The 27977-nt window shown below is 55.9% G+C and overlaps 2 protein-coding genes across 2 annotated transcripts; one reads left to right on the top strand and one right to left on the bottom strand.

The window, feature by feature from the left end:
• The first annotated feature begins 135 nt into the window (after positions 1–135).
• RADIL (Rap associating with DIL domain) lies at positions 136–17830 on the top strand. The gene is made up of 14 exons (XM_039560490.1): positions 136–253; positions 5800–6048; positions 7127–7783; positions 7951–7988; positions 8979–9139; positions 9813–9925; positions 10798–11035; positions 11492–11664; positions 11941–12091; positions 12401–12591; positions 13413–13806; positions 13890–14029; positions 14769–14908; positions 15516–17830. The coding sequence occupies exons 1-14, from the start codon at positions 233–235 to the stop codon at positions 15619–15621; spliced, it is 2772 nt and encodes a 923-aa protein (XP_039416424.1). The 5' UTR covers positions 136–232; the 3' UTR covers positions 15622–17830.
• Positions 17831–18199: 369 nt separating this feature from the next.
• On the bottom strand, positions 18200–27658 carry AP5Z1 (adaptor related protein complex 5 subunit zeta 1). Its single transcript, XM_010392381.3, has 17 exons — positions 27565–27658; positions 27238–27375; positions 26683–26869; positions 25583–25724; positions 24570–24682; positions 23909–24077; positions 23084–23224; positions 22672–22709; positions 22430–22592; positions 21994–22169; positions 21352–21494; positions 20445–20594; positions 20131–20242; positions 19637–19734; positions 19242–19374; positions 18881–19095; positions 18200–18609 (listed from the first exon to the last, which is right to left on the bottom strand). The coding sequence occupies exons 1-17, from the start codon at positions 27603–27605 to the stop codon at positions 18345–18347; spliced, it is 2424 nt and encodes an 807-aa protein (XP_010390683.2). The 5' UTR covers positions 27606–27658; the 3' UTR covers positions 18200–18344.
• Between the last annotated feature and the right edge of the window lie 319 nt (positions 27659–27977).

Genomic DNA, 27977 nt, shown 5'->3' with positions numbered 1-27977 from the left:
GAGGCCCTGGAGCGCTACGGGCTGAGCCAGCTCAGCGCCGGGCAGTACGCGCTGTGCGACGTCATCGGCCGCTTCCAGGGCCCTGAGAAGCAGTGGCAGACAGAGGGGCTGAGGGTCCTGGGTGACCACGAGAAGCCACTGCTCATCCAGGACCTCTGGAAGCCCAGGGAGGGCTTCTCACGCCGGCTGGAGCTGCGCAGGAGGGCGGAGGTGGAGGAGATGGCAGCCAAGGATGTGGACACCACCACTGCAGGTCAGAGCTGGGTGTGGGGCAGGGAGAGGGGCTGGGATGCACCCCCAGAAACCCTCCCACACAAGCAGCTTTGAGATGTGGTTTGGGTGCAGGGGGTGGTGCAAATGGGAGGTTGGCCACATTTTAGCTGCAAGGCTCCTGCGTTGAGGCAGGACTCAGCACTCTCCTGCACTAATTTGGTATCTGCGACCTCAAATATTTACCCCAGCCAGTTTAGGGGTTAGTACCAAACCCTGCTCGTGGCTGGGGAGCAGCAGGGAAGACCATCAGTGCTTCCTGCCCTTCCCATCAGTGAACCAGCGCCATGGCATCCCCAGCTTTGTGCCTGGCAGAGCACTGCCCTGCTCCCCTCCACCCCCATCTCCCTCTGGGCATCCCCCAGGCCTGACACCCCCGGCAAATCTGCAGGAGCAATTAAGGCAAATGAAAAGCTAATGAAGAGAGAGCAATGTAGGGCAGGAGAGCCCCTGCAGCAGTGCCTGATGGAGGCCAGGGCTGGCAGGAGGAGATAAGTGTGTCATTAGGAACCAGCAGGTTAATAAGTGACCCCAGCACACAGTAATGAAGCTTTCCTCCTCCCACCCTCAGATAAAAGCCCTGTGAGGATGAGGGCAGAAAGGTTTAAAATCAGATTTTTGCTTGCATGGTGTGCTTGCTGTGTCAGGCCTGCTGACAGAGGGGTCTGGACCAGGCTCCAGAGGTGTCAGCCAGGGGGTTTTGCTGGGATGGGCCCCGAGCGGTTCCTCACGCCTGTAGGAGAGGATTGTTACTGTCAGAACTAAACTGATGATGATGCAGGATTACTCTATGTGCTTGCCAAAGAAGAGCCAAGTTTCTCCCCCACCAGCACCAGAACAAACCGTCCAACCCATCCCACACCAGGGGGACACAGCTCCCCTGCCACCCATCCTAACTAAGGCTGGAAGGAGCCCAGGCAAAGGGTGAGGGAATCCAGTCATGGGCATTCTGGGGGAGAGGAGAGGCAGCTGGAGCCCCCCCAGCTGCAATTTTCAGTTGAGATTTCACCTGGCAGCCAGGTGGAGGGCTACCTCCATCCTCACCGTGTCCACTCTGTCTGCTCAGGGAGGGGATGCCACAGGTGATCCCAGCTCGTTGCACGTGGGACACACAGACAAAGAGGTGACTCCTGCCAGAGCCTGGGCCAGGAAGGTGGATGCTCTGCTCTTCTCTTCAGCTCTTTCTCCACCCAGGATCAGAGAGATGTGAAGCACTTTGGGAGAGCAGCGACTCTAAAAACAGCTTCTGTTGAATAGAGGGAAGGGAAAGAGCCAAGCGCAGTGTTGCAGCGCACGGTGGGCAGGACCATGTGGCAGCTCCCTGCTGGAGCCCAAGGTCACACCCACTCGGCCTCAAATCCTCCCCCTTGGACCCAGAAAGCAACTTTCCTGCCCATGACCTGGATCCTGGGTGGGCTGGGAGCCGTGTGAGTGCAAGGCTCCCACACAGCCTGGGGAAGCAGCAGGATCTGGGCTGCCCAGCACAGGAGCAGCATCGAGCTGGCCTGGGACTGGCACCCTTCAGTCATTTCCAATGGAGGAGCAGTTCCTGATAGATTCTGTGCTCTGGATCTGGAAACAAGCCTGTTATGCTTTCGTTATCACTTCATTTGTTTCAGCACTCCTGGGTGGGGCCATGGAAATTCCCCATTTTTTAATCTTTGGGCATTTTCCATAGCTGACCAAGCTCTTCCAAGACAGAAGCTACACCCACAGTCAGTCAGGCTGTCTGCTCTGCGGAGTACGCAGCCCATAGTTGTCTTACCTGGTAAAATCTCACTCCTGCAGCCCTTTCTTTTGGTGGCACCAGGGGCTCTGTCACCAGTCTCACCCTGAGCTGGTGGCCCTGGGATGCCATGAGGCTGGGGCCACACTTTCCCACCTCATCTGCAAACTGCCAGGAATGAATGTGAGTGATGCAGCCTGTGACCCAGCACCCCAAAAAGACACAAAACTCCTGGTGTAAGGGGTATTGACCATGAGTGCCCTCCACTAGGGTCACCCTTGTCACCAGGCTCAAGCTGGCAGAGGTCCCCTTGCTGAGCAGCAGCTGCCTGCCCAGGGTGGTGAGGCATTGGCATGGAAAACACAACATCTGTGCAAAAATAAAGGGACTTCAGACTTGCAGCTCCCTCAGAGAAAAGCAGAGAGATGCTCAAATCATCCCCAGGGCAATACCTGCAGGCCCTTCCCCACACAGGGCATCGCTGGAGCAGCAGGACTGGGAGGACTGGAACCACTGGGGTCATACAGGTGCATTGCTGGGCTGGTGGCTGAGGGAAAGGCTCCACACCCATCCATGACCTGTTAGCAAATAGCTTAAGAGTTTTATCTGCTCAGTTACCCATTATCCTAATTAGTTTATTAGCTGCTTCCCACTGGGGAGGATGGTGCTGGCTCCTCATGCCACTAATTAGCAGCACAGGTAGAGCCTCTCTGCAGCAAACGAGGCAGCCCCCTCTCCCTGCTACCCCCAGCCCTGCTCTTTTTGGGGGCCATCGAGGCAGCAATTATGGAGATGTAGAGAAAACACCCACAAACTGGAGGGGGCTGGCAGGAGGTGCAGCACTTGGCATCTCAGTGGCATTCATTTTCCAAAATACCCCCATTTTGTACCAGGTCCTGTCCTAACTGGAGCTTTCCCAAGAGGCTGGAGGCTGAACTGCACACGCAGCTCCAGAAACTCAGGATTTAAGCCTATTATTCTAAAAGATGCTCTGGCAAGTGCCTTTGAGGATCTGGCTTTGATATACCTTAGCACAACTGCATCCAGGGAAGATTCCCTGCAGAGTCTGCGGAGCAATTACATTAGGAAGGACTAGCCTGGTGTTAGTCCCTCCTGGGTACATTCAAAGCATTTCTCCTTTCCTGGGGCCCACGGAGTTATTTGTTGATTTATTTCTCAGCCAGGAAAAGGGAACCTCTTTCCTCAGCTGAAAAAGAGTCAGATCCCAGCCAAGATCCCAGGCACCACAGCTAGCAGCTTTTCCCCTGGGATGCAGAATGGGTTTAGAGGCAGCAGATTGGTGGGGTCTGGTGGGTGCTGCCCAAGGGGTGCCCAGCTCTCCCTAAGGATGTGAGCCAGCCCTGTGTTAGGATGTGATTAGTGAGAGATGCCTCTGCCTGAATTGAGGTGCAAATGAGACAAATGCCAAAGTAAATAATACAGATTTTATTAACAATTAATGTGAGGTAGAAAGAAGGAGAAAAGAGGGGACAGAGACAATGAGAGCACTCTTGTTTTCAGTCAGTGGTTTCTTGGGCTGGTGGTTGTGAATCTCCCCCTGCCAGAATTACCTCTTACCCAGTCAGAGCTGATTCAGCACCGTTGTTGAGTTGCTTCTGTTAGTTTCTTCCTTATCTTGGGAGTTCTGCCAAATGTCCTTGTGGCCTGTAAATTCTGTATTCTTTGTGCCCACTATCAGTGGTACATCCTTTTTCCCAAGCCTTATTAACCTCCCCCTAGGCCTGAGATCATTGGAGCCTGTCCAGCCCTAAACTTTAACAAGGCCTAACACCCCAACAATAGCACCAGCACCTTTATACAATCCAAGTCCTGGATATCCAGGGAGGAATGTAATATTGGGAGGTGCTCCTTAACTCCTTACACCCTGTTCCCATCCCAATCTCCATGTGCATTTAGCAGCCACTGGCTCTGCCCTGGTCATGCTGCACTGGAGATGTTCAGGCTGAGTTTTGTGTGGGATAACCTGCAATGCCTGGGAGGACAAAACAGTACCAAAGGATTAAAAAAAACCTGACCAGTTTTATGGAGGGACTTTGTTATGCTCAGGAAAAGAGCTGTGTTTATCTTTCCAGCGCAGCCCCGGGGTTAGTGGGAGCCTGTGACGGGGGCTCTATTGGCAGTGAAAAAGCAACTTTTTCCTACACAAAATAAATACAGAAGCTTCCTTTCCCCTCGATAAGGGGCTGATGATGGTCTGTCTCTGCAGGCAATGGGACCCCAGTCTGTCCCACTGAGCTCCAGCAGTAGCTGCTCCCCAGAATCCAGCCCCACTCCTCCCTACTCCCACAGGCTGGTCTGGGATCTGCACTGCCCCAACTGTCCTTCATCCCTTTGGCTCATTTCCATGCTGTGGGTTGGGGACAGGGCTCCTGGGGGGAGCTGAGGTGTCCTGCAGACACCTTTGGGGTGGCCCTTGGCATCCCCAGCAGCGTGGCTTGGGTGGGCTTGTTGTTCTCCCTGGATTTCACATGCGTGCCGTGGCCAGGACGGGGACGGGAGCGGGGCCGATTGCCTTTTTAAGAAGGACGTGGGGCACGGGACTGCTTGGGGTGGCTTGACTGTGCCTTGCCCTAATCCCAAGGCATGTAAACAGCAGGGGCTATTTTCTCCCTGTCCCACCCCCCTCCCCATCCACATCTCTTTGATTTTCCCAGCAAAGGAGCGCTCCATTTAAAACAAACAAACAAAAAAATGTATTTCAGAACCGGCAGCCCATTCCTCACCAAATAAGGCAGATGATTTTTTTTTTTTGGGTCTGAGCTTGTGAGTATCCCTTTAAGCAGCCCTGGGCACCAGGCTCTCTGCTTTGCCGTCCCCAAATCCCGCTGGCTGTCCCCAAATCTCACTGTCCAAAGGCTGCTCCCTGGTCGGCCCAGCCAGGAGCGGGGCTCTGGCTCTGGAGCTGCACCGACAACGCTGCACTGCTGCTCCAGCAAGCAAATCCTTTAGGTTTTTTCCTTCTCTTCGTCCTCCCCGAATGCCAGTGACCTGCTCCCAGGAGGCCGCCCAGCTGAGGTACGAGCATCGCCCTTCGGACGCACAACTTCCTATTTCTCCTGCAGAGCTCAAGCCACGCTTGCAGCATGGAGGGACCCACGGGGACCCCCCCGGCTCTGGGTATGCCGTGTGAGGGGCTGCTTTTGCAGCTCGGCCAGGCCTATTCATTCACTCCGGCTCCTGTTTGTCTCATGGACAGACAGCTCTGCACGAATTGATGCTTGGGAGAAGTGAATTACAGCTTGTTCCTGCTGCAGCCGGGCTCCACTGCAGCTCCCGTGCCCGGCTGATGCTCCGGGGAATCGGGGAGGGGGTCCCTGCGGTTCCCACTTGCTGCTGGCCACTGAGCGCCGAAGGGCTGAAAGCAGAATCCGGGCTCTTTTTTTTTCTTTTTAGCAAAGATTGAGTGAAATTTCTTTTTAGCAGGGATCTCCTCTCCCCCAGCCCTGCAGCGTGGCCAGGGCAGGTGGGGGATACTATAGACCGGCTGCTCTCCATTCAGTGAGGCTTGGGGGCCAGGGAGGGCTGGGACACCCCCTTTTTAGCCGTGGCATTAGGACACTAAACTCTCCGCGCCGGTGTCTTGGCGTCACCTTTCGGGGAGGGCAAAGGACCAGGGCCGTCAAGCCAGGGTGGGTGCGCAGCGCCGGGAGGGCTCCAGCTGCTCCCTCCGCGCTCCGAGCTGCAGCATCCCCCCAGCCGCGGGGTGCTGCGGCGGGGCGGGGGGTGGTCCCGGGGGGGCTGCAGGGGCTGAACGCCGCTCTGTCTCCCCCCCATCCCCGCAGGCATCAACGCCCAAGCGCGGAAGCTGCAGCGGCACCGGGCGCGGGGGGCCCGGCGGGCGGAGGGGGCTGAGCGGCGCGGGCCCCCCCGGCCCTGCGGCGCAGCCTCAGCGAGACCAGCCTGGGGACCCCGGCGCGGCGGGCAGGGAGCGGGGCCGGGGCCGGCAGCGGGGCCGGGGCCCGGCTCCAGCGGCACTGCTCCACCCTGCCCGGCAGCCCGGCGGCGGCGCGGAGCGGCGGCAGCAGCATGCGGTACTCCCTCTACCAGTCCCCGCACCTCCTGCTCCTGCAGGGCTACAGCCAGCAGCATGTAAGCACCGCGCCGCCTCCTGCGCACCCCCGGCACCCCCCGCTTCCCTCCCACCCTCCAAAGCCCCGGGGAGCGGGGCTGCTTGCATGGCCGGAGCTGCTGGGGTCCAGGGGGGTGGCGGTGGTGGTGCGGATGAGCATCCTTTAGGAAACGGGCTTGGGACTCGCAGCCTTGTCCCCAAGTCTGTCCCCAGTCTGTCCCCAAGCACGGGGCACACGGAGGCAGGACCCGTGACCCCCTGCAATGCCCCAGAGGGATGCAAGGTGATCCCCGAGTAGCATCCCTGCCCCGGCCCGAGGCAGCCCTGGTTCTGCGGGGGTGGCTGAGCTGCCCCGTCCCCTGTCCGGCTGCGTCCTTAGCGGCAAATGGAATCAGAGGCTGCAAGGAGAACAGTGCGTCTGCTGGAGGCACTTGGAGAACTGCAAAGGACAGGGACAGCTCTTGCAGTTAATGGCTACTTTGTGCCCGTTGAGTATCCGGCTGTTCCAAGCTTTTTGGCAGGGTGACACCAGCACTGCAGCCATCCCGTTAGTGCTGCCGGGGAAACTGAGGCACGGGGTGGTCCCCTGAGCTGCACCGGGGTGTGCGGGCAGACTGTGGGGAAAGACAGGGCAAGGGGTGGATGCTCTGACTGGGGTCCCACCGTGCCCCCGGGCTGGGGGTGCAGGCATCGCTGCAGTCTGGGGGGAGAAGGTGGGAGGGAAAAACAGCTGCAGGAAGGGATGAGGGGGAGAGGTGGAAGGAGGGCTCCTTCTGCCCAAAGCAGCCCCATTTACTGCATGCCCAAAGTCATTGTGCCCATTTATTGGCGTGCCCAAGGCAGGGATCGCTGCTGTCCTGCTTGGCAGCGAGGAGAGTGAAAAAAGAAATGTTTTTGCCATGCAAAGGTGCATGGGGGACAGCTGGGGACAGCGAGGGGACTGCTGGGGACAGCGGGAGGCTGCAGCACTCACTGCATGGCAGGGAGGAGGGTCCTTTCTCCCCGTTCCCCGGTTCATGCTGCGTCTCCTGGCTTGGCAGGACAGCTTGGTTTACCTGCTGAACCGCGAGCAGCACACGGTGGGCCAGAGGACACAGGCGAGCAAGCCCAGCATCAGCCTGTCAGCCCCCGACATCCTGCCCCTGCACTGCACCATCAGGAAGCTCCGACCTTCCCGGCACCGCTCGGAGGAGAAGCTGGTGCTGGAGCCCATCGCCGGCGCTGGCATCTCTGTCAACTTTGCCGAGGTGGCCCGGACGGTGGTGCTGCGGCACGGGGACCTGCTGTCCCTCGGCCTCTACTACCTGCTCCTCTACAAGGACCCCATGAAGGCGCAGCCGCTGCCGGCGCAGACCCTGCTGAGGCTGAGAGCCCTGCACCCCGAGAGTCCCCACGTGTGCGGGGCGTGTGGCAGCCTGCTGAAGGAGAAGGACCCTGCTGCCAAAAAGCGGGGCCCCTCGCCCTCCGGCGGCCCCAGGACGCCCCGCAGGAAGCTGCAGCTGGAGTTCGAGCCAGCGGCTGAGGACGTGCTCCTGCGGCGCATCATGACCCTGATCGAGCCCGGGGGGGATGACCACAAGCTGACACCCGCCTTCCTGCTCTGCCTCTGCATCCAGCACTCGGCCACCAACTTTGAGCCAGGAGACTTCGGGCAGCTGCTGCTCAAAGCGGCCAAAATGATCCAGAGGACGGTGTGGGTCAGTCGGCGGTGTGAGGGGGTGTTTGTGGGGTGGGGGTGTTGCTGGACCCCTCCCTGGGATCTTCCCAGCCTGGTCCCCGGTGGCAGCGAGTGCTGATGGGGGTGATGCTCATGCCATCCCATCCCACTGGTTTTCACTGTGCTCTCCCTTCTCTCCCTGCCCAGGAGCGGACGCGGGAGCTGGCTGAAAAGCAATCCCAGCAGTAAGTGTGACCCTCCTTGTTTTGCCTCAAAACAGGGAGAACTCAACACCAGTCCTTCCTCCATGAGTGGAGGGAGTCCGTGGCTGGTAAAACCACCCTCCCAGCCTGTCAGCAGTGATGCATGATGAGTTTTCCTGCTAAATCCCACACATTCTGCTCTCTGGTCCTTTAACCACGATGCCTGCATGGAATGTGTGGGTCTGGAAAAGCTGGCGAGCTCGGGAGGGAATAAGACCTGCAGCAGATCCAAGACCTGGCCAAGGCTTTGCACTTGTGGCTTCATCCCTGAGGGATATAGCAGGAATGTCCCTTACGTGTGAGCTTGACCTTCTTCATGCTGGAGACCCCTCAGTGGAGCTGAGATGGAGCTGGCATTGCATATGTGCATCCAGGGGTGGTGGCACAGGGTGTCCCAGTGCTGGGAGCACCATTCTGGGGCAATCACAGTGGTGCAAGGAGCTGTCTTCCCAGCCATTTCCAAAATCCCATCCCTAAACCAGTATCTGGAGGAACTGTTGGTGCTTGCTGTGAGCCCTCCTGTAGGATAAACTTCAAGGATACTTCCCAGGCCTTTCCTACAGCAAGAAAAAGCAGCTTAGCATTTGAGAAATTTCCCAGATGTTTTTTGTTTTATTTTTGAACAGCCCAGGGCGGGTGAGCTGGGTTTAACTGTCCAGAACTGGCAGGAGCAGCACATACCCCTAGGGAAGGGCTGCTTTTCAGCCACGAGTACTTACTGCAGTTCAGCTGTATCAAGGGGAAGTCTCCCCCAAAAGTGGCACCCCACAAAGGCCAGGTGACCTTGGCCACCCCAGAGCAGGAACCACTGAATTTTCGCTTGTAAAGGATCTTTCTAAGGGGAGTGCTGGGCTTGGGGGTGGAGGGGTGTGAAAGCTCTCTGGCATTGCCCCAGGCTGGCTGTTTTCTCCCCAAAAGCCTGAGCAGGGATGCTGAGGAGCAGTAGGTGTAACATCTGCTGTGTCTCCCCAGCCAGGACCCTGCCACCCTGTCCCGCTTCACCATCACAGACCTTCTCCCAGACCTGCAGCACATCATCTTCTGGATGGCCAATGCCATCGAGATCCTCTACTTTGTCCAGCAGAAATCACCCACCTACATCCAGAGCATGGAGGAGGAACTGGACATCAAAGGTAAGTCTGGATGCAGCATCCTGCCTGTTTTTCCAGCTGGAGCAGCCCTGCTCTGCTAATCCCCAGCCACAGGCAGTGGTTGGTGCCCTCGAGATGCTCTGTTAACCCTCCGTAATCCTCATCAGCAGGGACATCTCTGTGGTGTGGGCTGGGGAAATCTGTGGGAGGAGCAGCCTCACATCTTGCCGTGGTGCTGCCCAGCTCCAGAGCCAGGTTGTGTTGTGTTCACAGATGAGCATCCTCTGCCACCATGGCAGCTTCTGGTTAATGCCTTGGGGGGGCTTTCTTCACCCTTGGCTGCTGTGGGGGCACCTGGATTTGTAGGCAGCCCTGCAGAACTGCTCAGTGAGTCTATGTTAACGCCAGCAAAATGAAAGAAAAAAAGACTAAAAGGTATTAAACTAGCCTCAGAAAGTTTCTGGTCTATGCAGAAGGTTAAAATGTTCATAGGCCAGGCAGGTGCTGGAAGGAGGGTGCAGCCCTGAGCTGCCGGCAGGGATGGGAGCTGTGGGGGATGGCAGATGGGAGCTCCCTGCGGCCAGAGGAGCCTCTGCCCTGATGAGGGATTCCGTGGTGATGATACAAACCTGGAAATTCTAATAACCCACAGCCTAGGAATTTGGGGGCCTTGCTGCTGCAGGTTTGCTCCCCTATCCTCCTCTCCTCCCCGCAGGCTCCAAGGAGTCTCTGTTCTCCTCGACCATCACGGCCAGCGAGGAGGCGATGACGGTGCTGGAGGAGGTGATCATGTACACCTTCCAGCAGTGTGTCTACTACATCTCCAAGGTACGGTGCCACACGGGGCCAGCACGAGCATCCCCAGGGCTGTGCAGGAGGGTTTTTTTTAAGCTTTTACTCCTTGGCAGTTGCACCACGCTGAGGTGTTTTCCTTCGGGCTGAAGTGCCCCGATTTTTGGTCGCAGCCCAGGAAAAGTATTGAATTACTGCGGCGTGTTTCCTTGTCTGCAGTGCAGCGGCTCGGGGGAGGTGTTTGGGGAGGGCTGCTTGGCTCCGGCCAGCGCGGCATAATGGTGTGATTCAGGGCGTGATGGAAAGGGGCCCCTGGGCCGCCGCCGTTGGACCGCGAGAGCCGGGCGGCAGCGGCAGCGGAACAGAGCGGGCAGTGTGAGGCACAGAAAGGCTGCCCTGTGCAGGACGGCTCCTGTCCACTGGCACCGGCCCGCGGGGACACAGGGGCTGCTCCTGCACCGCTCCAGAGCAGCGCCTTCCTCCCCTGTGCCCTCCTCCTCAGCACCCTCCCCTTCCCTTAGCCCCGCAGAAGTGAGTGCAAGGCACTGCTCTCCCATTCAAGCAATAGGGAAATGCCATCCCCACCGATCCCGACTTTTCTTTCACCCTCGTGCCCAACTGATCGGCTTCTGCCCTGGTTCACATCGGATTTTACAGATTTTAGCTGCTGTCACGCACCATCACTTCCAAGTGCTAAAAGCGGCCAACATGTTAATTTTTATGATTTTTTTAAACTTCTGCACAACACTGGAGCCCACGGAGGCAGGGGGTGAGTAGGAGCAGCCCCTTGCTGGAGCAGCACTGGCAGAGTTTGCTTAGCTGCAGAGGTAAAGGAAAGGTTTGGCTCATGCAAAAATAGAAAAACCCAACAAACTGAGTCTGCTGTGAACTTGCTGCTCTCCCTGCAGTGTCTGTATGTGTCGCTCCCTGCCCTGCTGGAGTGCAATCCCTTCCAGAGTGAGTGCCGGGAGAGCTGGCGGGGCACCCCGCCGCTGCCCGAGGAGCTCCGCAGGGTCGTGCTCATCTACCAGGCCGTGCTGGACCTGCTCCACCAGTACGAAGTGCACCCTGAGATCACCTCCCAGATGTTCGCCTACCTCTTCTTCTTCTCCAACACCCTGCTCTTCAACCAGCTCCTGGATAAGGGTCAGTCCTCCTTGAATTGGGTGACACATGGAGAACTGACTTGCTGGGATGCACTCCAGTCCATCCTAGTGCCACCTTGGAGGGTACAGGAAGGAGGGTGCTGGGGATGGGCACTGTTACAGGGAGGCCAAGCACAGACCCAGCTGCTGGCACCAGGGTCCCCATTCCCAGGAGAGGCTAAACCCCACAAGGATCCCATCCCCATTCCACTGCCCCTTTGAGCCTGAGCAGAGGAGGCTGAGGGCAGTTGATAGGGGCAGCTCATTAATAAACTATGGCAGCCTGAGGTGCTCATTAGCCCTCATTAACACAGTTGCCCCATTGTCAGTGCCAGGCAAGGTCCAGCCAGCACCAGGAATTACAGCCACAGGGTGCTGGGGACATTAACCCGGGGCAGGTGCTGGGGGACTGAGGGGCTGTTCCCTGACATGGCTGATGGATGCTTTGCCTCTTCAGGCTCCTCTCTGGGCTGCTTCCACTGGTCTCAGGGGGTGAAGCTGCGGGCCAGCATGCGGCTGCTCCTGGAATGGCTGCGTGGCGCTGGCTTTGAGCAGCTCGCCCAGCAATTCTTCGCCAAACTCGCCAGTGTGGCCAACCTGCTGGCCATGCCCGGCTCCCAGCTGGTGCAGGTGAGGCATGCCCAGCCTCATGGCATTTGGATAGGCATGGGCAGGAAAGCGCCTGCTCAGTGTCCAGGGGGTCCCTACACTGATGCATCCCTTTTGCAACCCGCCACCATCTGCCCTTTCCCAGGGTCCGTGGGTGGGCAGTACCCAGGAGAGGATGTTCTGGCTCTCTCCATCTTACCCAGTCTTTCCCTCCTGTGCCCCTTGCAAGCTCCTGCTCCTCAGAGGAAGCAGTTTCTCACCTCTGCCATTGGTCTCATGCTCTGTGTCCTCCCCCAGATGACCTGGCCATCCCTGCGAGCCGAGTTCCCAGCGCTGAGCCCTGCGCAGCTGCACCGGGTGCTGAGCCAGTGCCAGGCAGTGATGGACGTGGGCTGCATCTCAGCATGGCAGCCCAGCGAGGAGGAGAGCCCGGCTGCCTTCCAGCCTGGTGAGTCCTGGTCAGCCTACTCCAGTCACATACAAACCAAACAGGTAATTCCCTTCCCCTTCCTGGGTGTCCTGTAATAACTGCAGTGATTGGGAATAACCACAGCCCCAAAATTCAGATATTGCAAAGCATGCAAAGTGCGTTCAGATGGGTGTGAGGCTTTTTCTGCAGTCCCAAGTGAGGGATGCTGCTGGCTCAAGCTCACTAAATCCCTGATCCCAGCTGGGAGACTGCACATGGCTGAGAGCCAGGAGGCAGGAGTGGGGTGAATCCTGGGCCAGTGCTAACCTCCGTCCCTCTGCCTTTCAGATGAGATGCTGGAGTCCTTTGACAACCACCCACCCATCATCCTGCCCAGCGGGGGCTTCAAAGTGGACCTGGAGGTGGAGACATTGGATGACAACATCTACAAACACCTCCTTTACATCCGCCACTTCCTCTGGAGCCTGCAGAGCAAGAGCCCCCACACCAGCGAGGGGCCAAGCTCAGCACCTTTAAAGGTATCTTGTATCCCATGGGGGTTGTTCCTCTCCCAGGTGGGCAGGAGGGTCTTGGGTCCCTCTGCAGACCCCTTCAAGCCCAGTGCCAAGGGCTTGCTGCCCTCGCCTGCAGCCTGGAGCTGTGGCAATGCCCTCGGGGAGAGCTTCTGGAAGGATTAGTGCTGCTAATCCCCCAGCATGGGGGGCCCGGGAAGGTGAGCTGGAAGGACAGGCTCTTCCCAGCAATCTCGTTAGCAGGGAGGAGGGAGGAAGGGGAGATGTCTGTGGGCAGCGCTCTCCTTCTCCCTGCGTGTTCCCTGTCCTCCCTGCGCTGCACCCTGCCCATCCCCAGCAGCCAGGCTTGCACAAAAGCACTAATTAGCTAATGCCTGTAAAACACAGGGAGGGTGATACGTGCTGTGGGTGATAAGCTCAACTACCAAGTGGAGGACGTCCCTCCAGCAGGTCCCCTTCTCCTCTCCCATCTTGTCCCCATCCCCTGCAGCACCCACAGGCACTGTCTGTCACCCTGGGGCTACACTGCCCAGCCCTTGTGGCACAGGAGGAACTGTGCTACCCCAGTGTTCCCTTCCAATGGGATCCCCCAGCAGGGACATGACCAGGAATCCCCTCCCGGCTGGCTGTAAACATCCCCAGCATGGCCCTGGCCACCAAACGGGGGTGTGGGAGCTGTGCTGGGAAGCCAGGACAAGCCTGGCAGTGTCTGAATTGCCAAGGCTTTGGACGGATTTGGCAGCCAGGAAAGCGACAGGGTGGTGGGGTACAGGTAGGGAGTGAAAAGCACATGCAGGGGGTCCCACAGCATTTTCCTCCTTCTTAAGAAAGAGGCATGCACGGCGCCGGAGGTGCTGGAGGTGAGCGAGGGCCCGGCGGCCGCCCTGGGGAGCACCATTGCCCAGGAGGATTACTGCTCCCTGGGGGGCTGTGCCGAGCCAGAGGGGAACCCCCAGCTCTGCCTGGCCACCAACGCTTGTCCCTGCGAGCCCCCCGCTGGTGAGCCCCAGCTCCAGGAGAAGCTCAAGCAGCTGCAGCTGGGCAGGAGTCTGGTCCCCAAGGCCGGCACGGCGCCCACAGACTCCTCCTGCCTGCTGACACCACCCACCACCCCCCTGAACTTCGACTCCGGGAGCCCGGAGTCACCGCAGGGCACCGGCAAAGGGCTGCAGGACCCCCGCAGGAACGGGATGAACAGCACCAAAGGCAGCACCCCCGAAGGTACCGAGTGCTGGCGCTGCCCCGGGGCTGTGAGGCTGGGTTTGGGCGGTGCCAGAGCCGTAAGCCGCTCTCTCCGCTGCCAGGCTGCTCGCCGACCCCCTATGACTACCCCACGCCGGAGTCTTCCAGCCGCAGCTCTGCCACCGACGACTTCTGCTACGTCTTCGTGGTGGAGCTGGAGAGGGGACCCATCGGGCTGGGGATGGGGCTGATCGATGGTGTGGTGAGTTCTCAGCTCGTGTCCCTCACACTGCTGGAGTGGGACATGTGGGACCTGGTTTATACCCCAAGAAAAGCCAGCAAAGAAGCTGATGGCTTCCCACGGGCGCTAGGGTGCTTCTCCTGGGGACAAGGAGGCAGAGAGAGATCTATCAGAGGACCTCTACTCCTAGGTTGCAGTGCCATGCATACAAAGGCCACAGCTGTCCTGCAGCTGGAGAGAGCAAACAGGCTCAGCTCTCTTGTGGAAGGAAAATGACTCAGCCGAGGTCTTTCCTCCACCCTTCAGCGGTGGCAGGAGAAGTGGAGAGGAGCAGGGAGGCTCACAGGGTGTCAAACCAGCTCCTCCTTTGCATAAGGAGGAATCTAGCATTGTGGGGTGGATCAGCTGTTGGACAGTAGGAAACAGAGCATCACCGAGCCCTGGGACAGTGTGAGCAGAGCTCCCATCCCAACACGGTTGCAGGTTAATGATGCTTTACTTTTAATTAAATTGAATAAGAGCAGATTGCCCCCACCTCTCCTTTCTGTGTATAAATTGATATAAAACTAAAGGATCTAATTTCCTTCCTGTTACTGTTAGCACCATCCCTGTCATGTTCCCAAGCATCTCCAAGGTCCCACTTGCCATCAGGCTTGGCTGTGAGCTCTGGGGAAGAGTTACCCCATCTGGGGAACTCAGCCCTTTGGGACCACAAATCTTTGTGTCCCTTTTTTTGCTCACCTCCTTTCCTTGCTAACAGCACACTCCTCTCTGCTCCCCGGGGATCTACATCCGCACCCTGATTGAGGACAGCCCCGCGGCTGCCGACGGCAGGCTCTCCATCGGGGACCGCATCCTGGCTGTCAACGGCACCAGCCTCATTGGGGCAGACTATCAGAGGTGAGCCTCACCTCAGCAGAGGGCCTGGGGTGGTGCCAGCACTGGGGGAGTTACTGTCAGGTCCAGGTTTCCAGCTGTTTTGCTGCAAGAGTTGCCAGTGCTGCAGTCGTGAGGATGCTGCGGTACGAGCAAGCTGCAGGGAGAGGAGTGACCTGCACAGGACACCAGAGAGGGGGAAAGGCTGTGGGTTTGGAAGAGGGATTATGGAGCAACAACTGGGGAGCATATATGGGAAATAAATGGGAGCTCCAGAGGTGTGTCTCAGCAATGCAGAGTTGCTCCAGCCCCATCCCACCCCAGGTTTCCTCTTGAAGGTGGCGGGATGGGGCAGCTCAGAGGCAGAGCCCAGGTGCCTATAGGACAGAGCAGCTTAGGGTTTGTTTGCCCTCATCCTGGCAGCACTAACCTGGAGGCCAAGCCCTCCACAAAGCTACAGGCAGGAGAGAAACAGCCCCTGCGTGTAACCCTGAGCAGGCACAGGGCAGAGGGGCAGGTGATTGGCAAAGGGGGTGTGTTTTGTGAATGTCCGTGACTTGGCAGGCTCCTGAGGGGCTGCCAGCCTGAGGGAGCCAGAACTCACCTCTCTCCCTCTTGCTGCTCCCTGCAGTGCCGTGGACCTCATCCGCTCCGGAGGGAAGAAGCTACGGTTTCTGGTTGCCAAGTCGGACATTGAAATAGCCAAAAAAATCAGTTCCAGCTCCTCTTCCTCTTAGTCGTTGTGGTGCAAGGATCCTTCTGCAGCAGCCTGTGGCTACAGCTCTGGTTAAGGCTGACCTCAGGGAGCCTGGAGTGCAAGAGGGAGGACCAGGACTCCACAGCAACCCTCCATATGCTTTTGGACACTGCCCCTGCACTGCAGCAGATGAAAGGACACGCAAGGATGGTGCACGCTTCTCCCACTGCCCTGGCTGGGAGCATCATTCCTGATCCATTGCCCAGCCTCACCTTATACCCAGTGTCGTCCTACTCAGGAGGACGTTCTTCTCCTTTCCTGTTCCTTTGTCCCCTCTGGCAGGGGGAGGGAAGGGGATGCTCTCACCATGGGGACTTGTAGGCAGGCTCCTCTGTTCCTCTAGGCTGGCAGCCCTGTGTGGTATTTCATGCTGGCAGGCAGAAAGCTTGAAATACCTTTGTGTTTTGAAGATGAACATGTGGGGCAGGCCTGGGCTTCACTGTGGCAGTGGCCACCTGAGGTGCTGGCACATCAGGCTGGAAAAGTGTGCTCAGCTCTGGGGGTGGTGAAGGCAGCACAAGCACCCAGGAGTGGGATTCCACACAGGATGCATCACCAGGAGTTAATTCCCCTGGTGCCATACACTCAGGTGCCTTTCTGCCGCTGGGCTCCAGCCCTGCCTTGGGATGGGAAGCAGCTACAGCAAAGGGCTGACACCACCAGCAGTTCCTGTGAGTCCTGGGGAGAGCTCCCTGCCGAGAAGAACTCCCTTGGCCTTGCTCCGCAGATTTACTGCCCAGCTCTGGCACCAGGATCCCGGCTGAAGGCCCCCAGGACTGATTGGCAGAATGTCCCCACAGAGGATTGGTGCCACCAGGAACCTGAGTGACCCCAGCAGCACATGGCACTGCCACCAGCCCAGGCAGACAAACGACAGCTTGGCACCATGTCCTGGTCCTCTCCCTCCAGCTTTTCCAGCCCATTGCAAGGCCACCCTGTTCCATGCCCTGCTCGGAGCATCTCCCAAGCATGTGCTGCTGAAATGCTGACAGGTGATGATGGACAGCAGAGACTCCCTTTGGGAGGAGTTTTGAATATCCCAGGAACTGCTCTGCTACCTGCTGCCGACCACGGTGTCAGCTCAGCCGAGGGTTCAGCTCCATCGTGTGGCTGCCTGGGCCCCCACACACCCGGCCTCCTGCCCGCCGAGTCCTCCCTCTGCTTTTAGCACCATTAACGGGATAAACCCGACCTGATTTCCACATATAGACAGATACTGAGACCTAGTTTAGCTGAACCCTATTAAAACAGCCTGCAGCAAAGCCCTCCATCACACCCTGTGCAGTCCAGGCTCTGGCAGCAGATCAGATACTCACATGGCATCTCACAACAGTGCTCCGAGGATTGTGATGCTAAAACAGGGTTGGCTCTAGTTACGCCTCACTGCTGCAGTTTTGGTTCCTGTGCTTAGTCTTGCACATTGCAGGAGGAGAGAGATGTCAAAACACTCCATGCAAGGGAAACACTCCACTACTGGATTTCAACACACCCTGGCCTGCTTTTCTAGGCAAGATGGACCAGGCACCTTCTCTGAGACACGAGTGCCTTGCTGCTCTGCTGGGCCATGCTCACAGCCCTGGCCTGGGGTGCTGCCCCACCAGGGACTGGGAGCAGTGCATCCTCCTGCTGCTGACTCCACTCTACCAAGCAGGCGAGCAAAGGCTCAGGGCTCCTGGTGATTCACTTCACTTTCAATCAAGTAGGTATGCTGGCCTGTTGTCCTCCACAGAACTTGAAATGGGCTGCCTAAAGCCCCTGGGCAAACTGCATGCACTCCTTACTCCCCTCTGCCCCGGAGCCAGGGCTTGGGGGGAGGCTTGGTTTGCACTAGACAGTGCTGGGGCTGCATCTTGGCACGTTCCAGCAGTACCAGCGCAACCTACTGAGCACCCCTGGAGCTGGAAAACAGCCCCAGAGCTGTGTGTCGCTCACAGTGCAGTCACGTATTGAAACAGACTGTAAATAAACCCTGCTATTTACTAGTGTGCATGAGGGCTGGCTTCTCCAGGGAGGAGCAGTGGGATGGACTGACTTCCCTGTGTGTTAATACTGTACAGCTCGGATGTGTATAAAACTCTGGTGCAGATACTGAGCACAGCATGGCGCCTGTCGGACACGGTGGATGTTAAGAAATGCTCTGTATCAACAATAAACTGGATCAATAAATCTCTCTAAGCCCTGCTCTGACAGCTGTCTCTTGGATCTGTGTTCATTCTGATGGTGAGACAGAAGAGTGGTGAGGGCTCCCAGATGTGACAGTCACTCCTGCATGCTCCAGCTCACACATGCCTTTGCTCGACCTGCTGCACGGAGAGGCAAGAAAAGCAGCACGTGCAGGTGTAGTGAGAGCAAAGGGATGGGGAAACAAGGCAGAGGAAGGGAGGGAAGTACATCTCCAAAGGCACAGGGTGTGCTGGCAGGGTATTAATGCACACATTCACTCTCTTGCAACATTTGCACAAATCCACCAGGATTTTCAATGCATACTCACCAGGAAGGGATAAGACAAGCTTAGGAGATAAAAAAGCAACAGGCACTAGGACACAAATACAAACAGCCTCAGACAAAAGAGCAGCCTCAGCTCTCCTTATTCCTGTTCTCTGTTTCATTCACAATAATTTGTTCCTCTTTTCCAGTTAAGATCAGGGCCTCAGCCTTGAATGTCAGCAGTGTCCAGTGAGTTACTCCAGAAACCTCCTGCCCTCACACTGGCACGGAGCCTGGAGCTGGCTCCAGGAGCTGGGTGACCATCCTGAGGGCCAAAGGGAGGGAGTCATTCACCTCCCTCTGAAAGCGTGTGCTGGCCACGGGTGGGGTGAACACAAACTGAGCCACGCTGGGCATTTTCAGCAGGTTCATGAGCTCAGTTGCCCGAATAAGGATCTCCTCTAGGTCCTCCTCGCAGTAAACAGAGGTGACAGCAGGGCTCTGCACAAATGTCCTCATCTTGGACAGGAACATGGACACTCTGAAGGAGAGAAGGACATGGATATCAACTGGCAGGACCTTTGCACCCAGCCAGATCACAACTCAAGTGTGTAAACTTCAACAGACTAGTGCAGGTGGCAGAGTGTTAGTCAGCAGATGAATCCCACTCCCCCCAAACTGTGCCCCTCCACAGCTCACCTCTGCCCTTTTTCAGGTTCCACCAGTTGCCAGACCCAATTATTAATTAATAACAGCAAACCTATGTTCGGACGCATGAGATCTGCACATTTCAACCCCTTGCTGGTGCTCACCTGGGGATCAAGTCCTGGCTGCGGGCTGCCAGCTTGGTCAAGGTGGCCATGAGGACACTGATGGCACGAGGGGCACAGCTGGGGGTGCTGGCCTGTGGCCGGAGCTGGGTGATTTCAAAGAGCACAGCCTCGAGGGTCTCAAAGAACCGCGTGATCTGCTCCACTGTGCAGCGCTTGTCGTAGGACACCGACAGGTACTCGCCGATAGCCCACACCTGAGGCCAGGGCAGAAGGAAGCACAGGGAAAGGGAACTGAGTAACTTTTAGGGAATAGAAAATTAGGTTAGCTAATGCTAGGACAGAGAAGGAGAGGGAAGGTGAGCAGCAAAGTGCAGTTGCAGCAGCAGGCGGTCCTGCTCACCATGTGGGTGAAGATGGCCTCCTTGCTCTGGATGTTGCTGACTGTTCCCGAGAACTCCAGGATCTCCGTGGACAGTTCCACCACGAGCGCAGGGCGCAGCCTGCAGAGCATCACCAGCTGTGAGCTCAGCACCCTGGAGCAGAGAAAAGGGCACAGCTCAGACCAGGGCAAGGTGGTGATCCCCAAAGCCAGGAGGGGCTGGCAGCACCCAGCCACTGGCACAGGGCTGTACCCTCTGGATGTTCCCAGCAGGGATGAAGGTGCAGCCCCCATTGTGCACCCTTCAAAGATGTGTCACAGCGGGGACTGGGCCACAACTGAAAAGGCTCCTGGGCTGCCCTGGGATGCCAGGAGGAAGGGCTGGGAGTTGGGCTGTGCCTCCTGTCCCATCTCACCTGTACACATCATCTTTAAATGACGGGATCTCATAGAGCTGGTCACTCCTCTGCAGCAGCAGCACCACCAGCTGGTTTATCAAAGACCCATCTGCAAACTGAAAGTCAGCCCTTGTTTCAGCAGTACCAGTGACTCCCAGCAGCCAAACCCAAACTAACCAGCCAGGTGAGACAGCGGGCAGAGAAACTGCCTGATCTATGAGGGGAACAGTGCACAAAGCAGGTATCAGGTACACACTGTGCTCTCACCTCTCTCCTTTACAGCTGACTGAGAGCAGAGTGAACCTGATGCTGCATCACAGAGCTTTTCTGTTTCTCTGGATGAAGTGGCCAGCTCAGTGCTGTTCATGCCAGTATCAATCCCACCCTCCCCTCATGCACCCCTCTCTCAAAGCTGCAGCATCTTAACAATTTTGTTTCTACAACTGCTCTTCACATAACAAGAGATCCCCATGGCACAACTGGGAACAGAACTCCTCCCAAAAAGAACCTACCTCTGCCACCACCCCAAAAAAGAGCTCCAGTAAGACAGGGACAGTCTCTGCACACTGCACCACCCTTGGGCTGCCAGCCAGGGATCCCAGCAGCTGCCGAAGTGGAACCAGACTGTGGGCAAAAGAGTTTCTGTTGAAGGTTTGTTCCCAGTTGCCCTTCCCTATCCCCCACAAGGCCTTTGAGTGCTGGCAAAGCTGACACAGGGAAGAGAAATCCACCTCACGCCAGCTGAGAGTGGCTGTGCCTTTCCCAGTAATCCCAGTGCTGCCTCCCAGAGCTGGATGGCTGAACCACACTCCAGGCAGGCTCCCACCTCTCCGGGGCATCCTCAGGAGCAGACTCGGTGCGGAGAAGATACTGGAACATGCTCCTGTAGACGGGATGGCGAAAGGCCTCCAGACACCTGGCTGGTTTCCCAGCTGGGTCGCTGCTGGACTTCTCAGAGGCAGGAAGAGCAGCTGCCCTAGCAGGGAACACACAAAATGTGCTGCACTGTGAGAATGGGCCAGGCCAGAGCTGGGATCCTGAACACTGGACAGCAAGTTGGTCTAATCCAGGCTCTCTGGAAGCCAGAGAGCCAACCTGATGAGCTCAGGCCCCCTGTATTCAGGCAATAGTTCCAGACTTGTTTCTGTGTCATGCCCGGGAAAGGGAAAATGGCACTCTGTATCCCTCAGTCATCCAAGCCCACCACCATCTGCCTTTAGGATGATTCTCTTTTCTAAAGCACTGCAGAAAGAGCTGTAATGTCAGGAGGACAAGAGCAGAGGCATAGCCAGTTCCAGTCCTACACCATCCTCCTGGAAGCTCACAGTTCCTAAGATCTCAGGAAGAAAATTCTGTGTGTCTCCAGGAGAACAAAGCCAAAAATAGGGCTAAGAGCAGAGAAGGAAGAATTGGTATTGCACCTCTGTATTGAGGTGGTAGCTCATGGCAGCCTCAAATATGTGGCAACCATTTGGAGCTGGATAGGGAGAGGGGAATGACAACAGCTCCCTGAGCTCCAAAGACAGTCCAGTACTGAAATGTGAGAGCTGGTCACCTTCTCTTCCCATGTACAACACATTACTAGGAAAACTGGGCTGACATCTGTGCAGCCCTGTGTTAACCCTGCAGTGATGGCTCTTGCTCTGTGACAGCTGAGGGTCAGAAGTGGCTACTGGGCTTTGGTCAGTGTCAAGATGCTGATTAACAAGTGGGAGGAAGGGAAGGTGCATTACCTCAGCTGCATGTCCAGAGCTGCTGTCAAACAGGGCAGGTCAAGCAGCAAATGGAAGATCTCAATGGCCGTGCCTGCATCCAGCAGAAACGGGAGAAGGTCCACAAACTCAGAGATAAGAGGTGGGCTGTTCCACGCCAGGAACTGCAAGGAACAAGCACAAACTGCTGCACTATCCCTGCTACTCTATCACACACCCAGACAACTCCACACCATGACCAGATGGAATGGGGAAGGGAAAGTCATGTCTGAAAAGCAAAACCAAAGAAGTCTGAGGGTTTGGTGAAAACCCAGGAGCCTGTTAGAAGCTCAACAGAGGCCTCTGGCAGCTGGTTCAGTGGCTGGCAAGCTGCAAGTTACTAAACTTTTCCAGAAACAAAGTGCTGTGTCCTGCGTTCACTGTGCTTCCCAGTCCTCTGCAGTCCTGCCAACCCAGACTCTCCTCTCCTGGCAGTGCTAAACACACCCAGAACCCTCCTCCCCTTCGAACTCACACTTGTTTTGTAACAGTCCTTCTTGCCTGTGCTCTCCCTAGCACTGCCATGGAGGCACATGGTGGGCTTTGAGGTGCACAAAGGAAGTTCTAGGGCATGGAAAGGAATGTGAAGCAGGCGTTCCCCTCTGCTGCTCCAACACGCTGTACCTTGAAGAGATTTGGGAAACTCTGCCTGAATATGGAGGAGTCTGTGAAGAACTGGCTGTTGTCTTTGCAGAACTGGACAAATTCGAAGGCCAGTGATGGGTTGTGGAAAAGCTGAGCTGGGAGTTCTGTGAAGAGGTGTTTGTAGATGGCATCCGAGTCCACAGCTGCCAGTTTGCCTGGGAGGACAGAGCACCTTGCTGAGCACAACCCACCCAGCAGCCCTGCCAGGGCTCCAGGGGCTAAGACAGATCTGGGTTCTGTTTCTCTAAAGAGCATGGGACACCCCAGCTCCTGGGTCTCCTGGGGTGGGATCATCCATACCAGAGCACAGGCGAGATGGAATTATTCTGGCAGGCAGCAAACTGCCAGGACAAAAGGCTGTGCTGGAGCAGGCAAGACTGGATTGTGGAGAATGGGGTGGGAGCTGAAGACTTACTGTGGTTCAGGAAGAACTGGGCAATGGGCAGCAGTGCCCTGGCGTAAGAGGCATCCCCACAGATCCTGCTGTGCAGGACTTTCAGGAAGGAGACAGCACGGCACACGTAGGAGGAGTCCTGTTTGCAGATGATGTCCATGATTGTCACTGCCTCAATGAGACACTGCAGGAGAGCAGAGAGTAAGATTGGAGTGGGGGAAGCCACAACTCCTAGAGCTTCAGCCCCACCTCTGTGTGCTTACAGCTTTCTGCAGGTCTCCATCATCTTTCTTCAGGGGTCCTGCCAGAGAAATGAGTCCAAGTTAAGCTTTGAGCCCACACAGGAATATGAGGCTGTCAGTTGCAGCACTAACCCCGACTTCAGGGCAGGCAGGAACACACACTGAACCTCATTCCAGGCCAATCAGAACCAAGTTCCACAGCCTCTCCTGCAAATCAAGGAGGCAGGACCTGGCTGTTGCCTCCAAATCCCTCCCAAAACCCCAGCTCAGGGCTGGTCAGTGACTTGCCCCAGCAGTTGCAGCAGGCCCTATCCCTAGGAGTTGAACTGTGGATTCCAGGGAGTGAGATCCCAGCCCAAGCATGCAGTGAACCAGAAATATTTTGGAGAACACTACCAAGAAGACTGCCAGGAGGGCTCATGGCAAGACTCACGCCGGTTGCTCTGCTCAGTGAGGCGCTGGCAGTACTCGAAGGCTTTCTCCCGCAGACGCTCCCTGGGGGGAAGCAGCCGGCCAGCCGTGGCTGCAGTGGAGATCATGGATGTGACAGACCTGTCCATTCCTGCTTTGTCACCTGCACAATAAACATCACATGTGCCAGCTCGTCACAGGCAATGTCACCCACACAGTGGCCCTGCAACAGAAAGGCAGCTGACTGTCCCCGGGTGCAGAGTGAAGAACGGGAGGCTGAGGGAGAAGGGAATGTTACAAGAATACCAAGGAGATGCTGTCTCACATCACCCAGGCCTTCCTTCCTAGGAATCCATGAGGCTTTGCCTGAAAACAGGAGACTCACCAAACAACTAATTCTCCAAGGAAGGATCAATAAGTATCAGTCAGGAGGTTTAGTGATATTCCTTCCCAAACTTTCCCTCCTCCGAGTCCAAGATCTCTGAACTCTCGCCCACATTCCTGTCACTTGGAATCATAGAATGACAGGATGGTTTGGGCTGGAAGGGACTTAAAGCTCATCCAGTTCCAATGTCTCTGCCATGGGCAGGGACACCTTCCACTACCCCAGGTTGCTCCAAGTCCTGTCCAACCTGGCCTTGGACACTTCCAGGGATGGGGCAGCCACAGCTTCTCTGGGCAACCTGTGCCAGGGCCTCCCCACCCTTACAGGGAATAACTTGTTCCTAATATCTAATCAGTTTGAAAGGGAGGAGATTGCTGGGTTGCTGATGCAGCCACCTCATACAACATCTGAAAGCACACAGCCCTATTGGGGCACAGTGGCCTGCAGACCTTCAATCCCTACCTGGATTAGTGGTGTTCAGCTCCTTGCCCCCATAGCACAGCAGCCAGTTTCTCAGCATGGAGAAGGTCTGCACGTTGAGCCACTGGTCCTGTGTGTAGTGCTGAGCCACTGAGAGCACTGTGAAGAAGTCTGTGGCAACAGCACCATCCACCTCTGTGACAGGAGCAGGCTGAGAGAAAAGATGCAGCAGGTCAGAGCCCCAGGGAAAAGCTAAGTGAGAGGGCAGGGAAAACCCACTGAGCCCATGGAGATAAGTAGCCTTTGTTTGGGGTCCTGCAGGAGGGCAGGTATCCAGAGAGAAAAGCCAACTGTGCCAGATCCCCCTCCCCAGCTGAAACACTCAACTTTGCTACTCTGACACTGGTCTCGTCTGCAATCACCTTTTACTCTGAACTACATGGTCACTAAGAGACTCTTCTCTTAAAACTACTTCAAGGATAAAAGCTCTGGCTCTACAGCTGAAGTCCTAAATCTCAGAGCTGTAAATCCCCCTACTTTGCTTTCCTATGTGTCTTAACCACATATCCCACAAAAAATTCTGAAGAACAGCAGCACTTCTAGGCTACCATTTTCCAAAAGATGGTGATTCTGGGAACCCAAACCAGCAGGTAACAGACTAACAAATGCCCCTGAAAGGTCACTATGGCAACTCAGCACTCACCTGTTTGGTTCTGGGACTGGAGAAGAAGCCTCCAGAGGGCTGAGCCATTCCTTGCTGAATGCTTGCATACCTCAGCCAGTCAGCCAGCTTTTTACTGACAACATTGGTCTGCTCTGTACAATGGAAGTGATAGGGTCATTGCTGGGCTGGGCAGAGAAGCAGCTTCTGTAACATGTCCCTGCTAACCCTCAATTGCTGTGCTTTTTCTCCAGCCTAGACCACTCTCTGATCCAGCAATCCATAAAGAAACTGGTATGCTGAGGTGGGTGTCCTGTACTCCTCATACTACCTCAGTCAGGGAGTGAGTGCTGGAACCAGATCACTCAAGAGATACTTGTTCCTTTGTCTCCATCCACAGCTGCTATTAGGAGGAATGTGCAAAAACACTGTCACTCTCTTCAGACAGTGTCTGGCTTCAGCTCTGCAGCCAAAGGCATAAATCCCTGACTGGCAACTTGCAGAAGCTGGGGCAGGTGATCCTGCCTGTTCTGCCGGCCCACGCACCCAGCCCAACATCCTCCCCAAAGCTTCTCCTGCACACTGCACAAGGCACACAAACCTCCCAGGGAACTCCCAGAATCTCACCCTTGCTCACAACTCCCCAGCATTTTAAGCTTGGAATGCTCTCCTAGGTTAACTCACTGCTACCCATTTAGTGCTGCCTCTGTGATGAAGAGCACCTCTAGGTGCTTCTGCTGCTCTCTTGACCAGATGCACAGGCACATCTCTGTTCCTCTCCCTCTCTTTGCTTGATGCTCTTCAGCTACAGTTTCACACTCCTACTGCATCTGGAGACCTCAGCTAGAGTACATGATCCTGTTATACAAACCCACAGCCAGGACTTGACTGGGAGGCCCAGTCCCAGTTTTGTGAGGTGGAATACATCTCACCCAGTAAGTTCTCTTTCCTTGTAGCAGAGATGTCACTTTTGACAGCAGTTTCCAACTGAGAGCCTTCTGATCACTACCCAGCTCACAGCCAGGTGGCAATCTCAGCCCTTCCTATGGATTTACCTTCTGTTAGAGATTCTGGTGAAAGGCTGATGACATTTGCCAGGACAGGAAGAAGGAACCGAGCACTCTGACCCTCGGGCAGTCTTTTTTCAAGGACTTTCACAACACGCTGCCCCACAGCAGCCACTTTACCCTTATTTCCCTGAAAAATAAAGCAAAGGTAAAGACAGACAGATAATCTACCATCACTAGAGACCAACACTGTACAGTCTCTTCCAGCAGGCATCAAACACAAAAAGAAATCCCAGCACAGATGATTTTACCACATTTTACAGAGATTTTCTGCAATTTGAATTCACAGGTCCCAAACTATGGGGCTGCTTTGGATTGTGGAACTGCAGGACAGTCTCAAGGCTGGATATGGGAGAGAGGAGCTTTGTAAGGCAGCACATAAGCACATTGCTGGTTTCTGTTTCACTTCCTTTAGTTAAGTAGACTCAGATGAATGTCAGAAACATAGGAAACATTTCTAAGCACACAGTGAAACTCAGAATGAGAAGTTTCAGAAAAATATTTTACCTTTAACAGGCACAATAAAAGTAAAAGAAGGAGAGGAAAAAGAGAAGTTTCCAGCTTGCTCCCCAGGCAGCACTCAAACAGGAGGAAGGTCCTCATGTTTGCTTCTCTCCATGGAGAATCTGGATCTTTGAAGTGTCATTTGCATTTACAGCCCTACATGTTTTATAGGCTCTATGTATAGTTTTTATATGTGAACATGAAAGCCAATATCATAAGAAGTAGTAGTAAATTCACTCTAAAATCTTTTGCTTTCCAGGTTCAAGCAGCCTTGATTTGAAATCTATTCCAGCAGCCAGCACTAAAGGTTCATTTTTGCTTCCAAGACCTCAGTGTCTAAACATTACAATTTTAAGCATTTTTTGTTGTTAAGTGCTACACACAAAAAAGTTGCCATTTTTTCGTATGTAAAGTAGAATAATGAGATTCCTTAAATGAACATTGAAATGCCTCTGCTTTTTCTCTACATATTTCCAATTGACTTTCACTCTCCTTGAGCTCAGGGAGGAGCTCAGGAGCAGGGAACAATCAAAAAGCAAATCCATATTGACAAAGGAAAATCTCTGACTTGACAGGCCATTTACCTGAGCCAGAAGGATGGAGGATACCAGGCTCAAGAGCTTTGTATCTTGAATTTCATCACAGGAGAGGATCAGATCGTTGCAAGGTGACATCTCTCTCAGGATGGCAGCACATAACACCTGAATCTGCTCAGGACTTTTGGGTGAGCACAGCACAGTCTGCAACAGCTCCACAAACTTGCCATCGAGCCTGCAAGAGTCACAGTAAACATCACCACAAGGCAAGAAAAAATTCAGATGTTTATTTCCTGCATATTCTTGGCTTCGGGATGATCCCCCTTGACAGTGACCGATGCCATCTCATCACCTTCACTTCTGAATGCAGTTTGACAGAGGGCTCAGTGAGATCAACCCTTGTTATTCCTGCTGCAAAAGGAGATGGGCACCTTCTCTTAGTAAGGGGGTGAAAGGCAAAGACGGGCTTTGAGTTTATATTGAACTTAGGGCTTTCAAGGCAGGGTGTTATTTTAAAGCCCTAACCCACGCCCTTCCTTTCTTTTTGGTTAGGAAGGTAACGCTTTGCTTCTTTGAACTCCCGAGACACACAAGGCCACTCACTTGCGGGGGTACTTGGTGGCGGCCACGGTGAGGTGCAGCCTCTGCAGCCCATCCACGGCCTCGGGGCCCGGCTCGGGGCCCTGCAGCAGGGCGGACACGCGGGCGCCGAATCTCCGCAGCTCCTCCTCCTGGATCTCCCTGCCGGGAGAGTCGGGGCTGTCAGGAACCCGGGCCCCCATTCCCGGCCCTCTTGGGAAGCTCCGGGATGCAGGGTCGGTACACACCGCCCTCCCCTCCGCTCGGCTCCCCGCTCGGCCTCGAGCAGGACCCCCGCCCGGCCCGAGGGGTTCCCGCCGCTGTCCCCTGTCCCCCCGTCCCCCGCCGCACCTCGCCTGCCTGAGGAAGCTCTCGGCAGCCGCCGTGAACATCCCGGCCCCGCCGCCGCCCGCGCCCGCGCCACGGTACGCGGCCAAAGCCGTCCCCCATGGGCGGGCGGTACGTCGCGCCGGCTCCGGGGGGAAGCGGTGGCTACTGCACGAAGGTTCCGCCTGGCGGGAAAGGCCCGCAGAGACAAGGTGTGACCAAAATCATCACTAGCGGCTGCTCACGGATCGTTCTGAGGTGTTGCTGTTATTATTCCCCACCTCAGAAGCCTGAGGAGAAGCTTGGCTCTGAAGCCATCCCGCATGGAACGAAGGGGAGCAGCTCCAGGCACTCAGATGTATGGAAAACATCATTACAAGGCAGAGAGCTAAGAGCTGGGGCTTCTACGGGTGTGATGGTAAAAGATGATGTATCAG

Source organism: Corvus cornix, chromosome 14 (genome assembly GCF_000738735.6).
Source record: "Corvus cornix cornix isolate S_Up_H32 chromosome 14, ASM73873v5, whole genome shotgun sequence".
Lineage (NCBI taxonomy): Eukaryota > Metazoa > Chordata > Aves > Passeriformes > Corvidae > Corvus > Corvus cornix.
Note: the sequence above shows the minus strand (reverse complement) of the source record. Positions and strands in the feature narration are given on the sequence as shown.

Bases quoted from the DNA above. Each gene is read 5' to 3' on its own strand.
- RADIL (XM_039560490.1), top strand. From the start codon at position 233: ATGTGGACACCACCACTGCAG. The intron at 7,784-7,950 runs GTCAGTCGGCGG...CTCCCTGCCCAG, and splicing joins TGATCCAGAGGACGGTGTGG to GAGCGGACGCGGGAGCTGGC. The intron at 13,807-13,889 runs GTACCGAGTGCT...CTCCGCTGCCAG, and splicing joins CAAAGGCAGCACCCCCGAAG to GCTGCTCGCCGACCCCCTAT.
- AP5Z1 (XM_010392381.3), bottom strand. From the start codon at position 27,605: ATGTTCACGGCGGCTGCCGAGAGCTTCCTCAGGCAGGCGAG. The intron at 27,376-27,564 runs GTGCGGCGGGGG...CTCTCCCGGCAG, and splicing joins AGCTTCCTCAGGCAGGCGAG to GGAGATCCAGGAGGAGGAGC. The intron at 19,375-19,636 runs GTGAGATGGGAC...TCTCTGCTCCAG, and splicing joins TTTAAAGATGATGTGTACAG to GGTGCTGAGCTCACAGCTGG.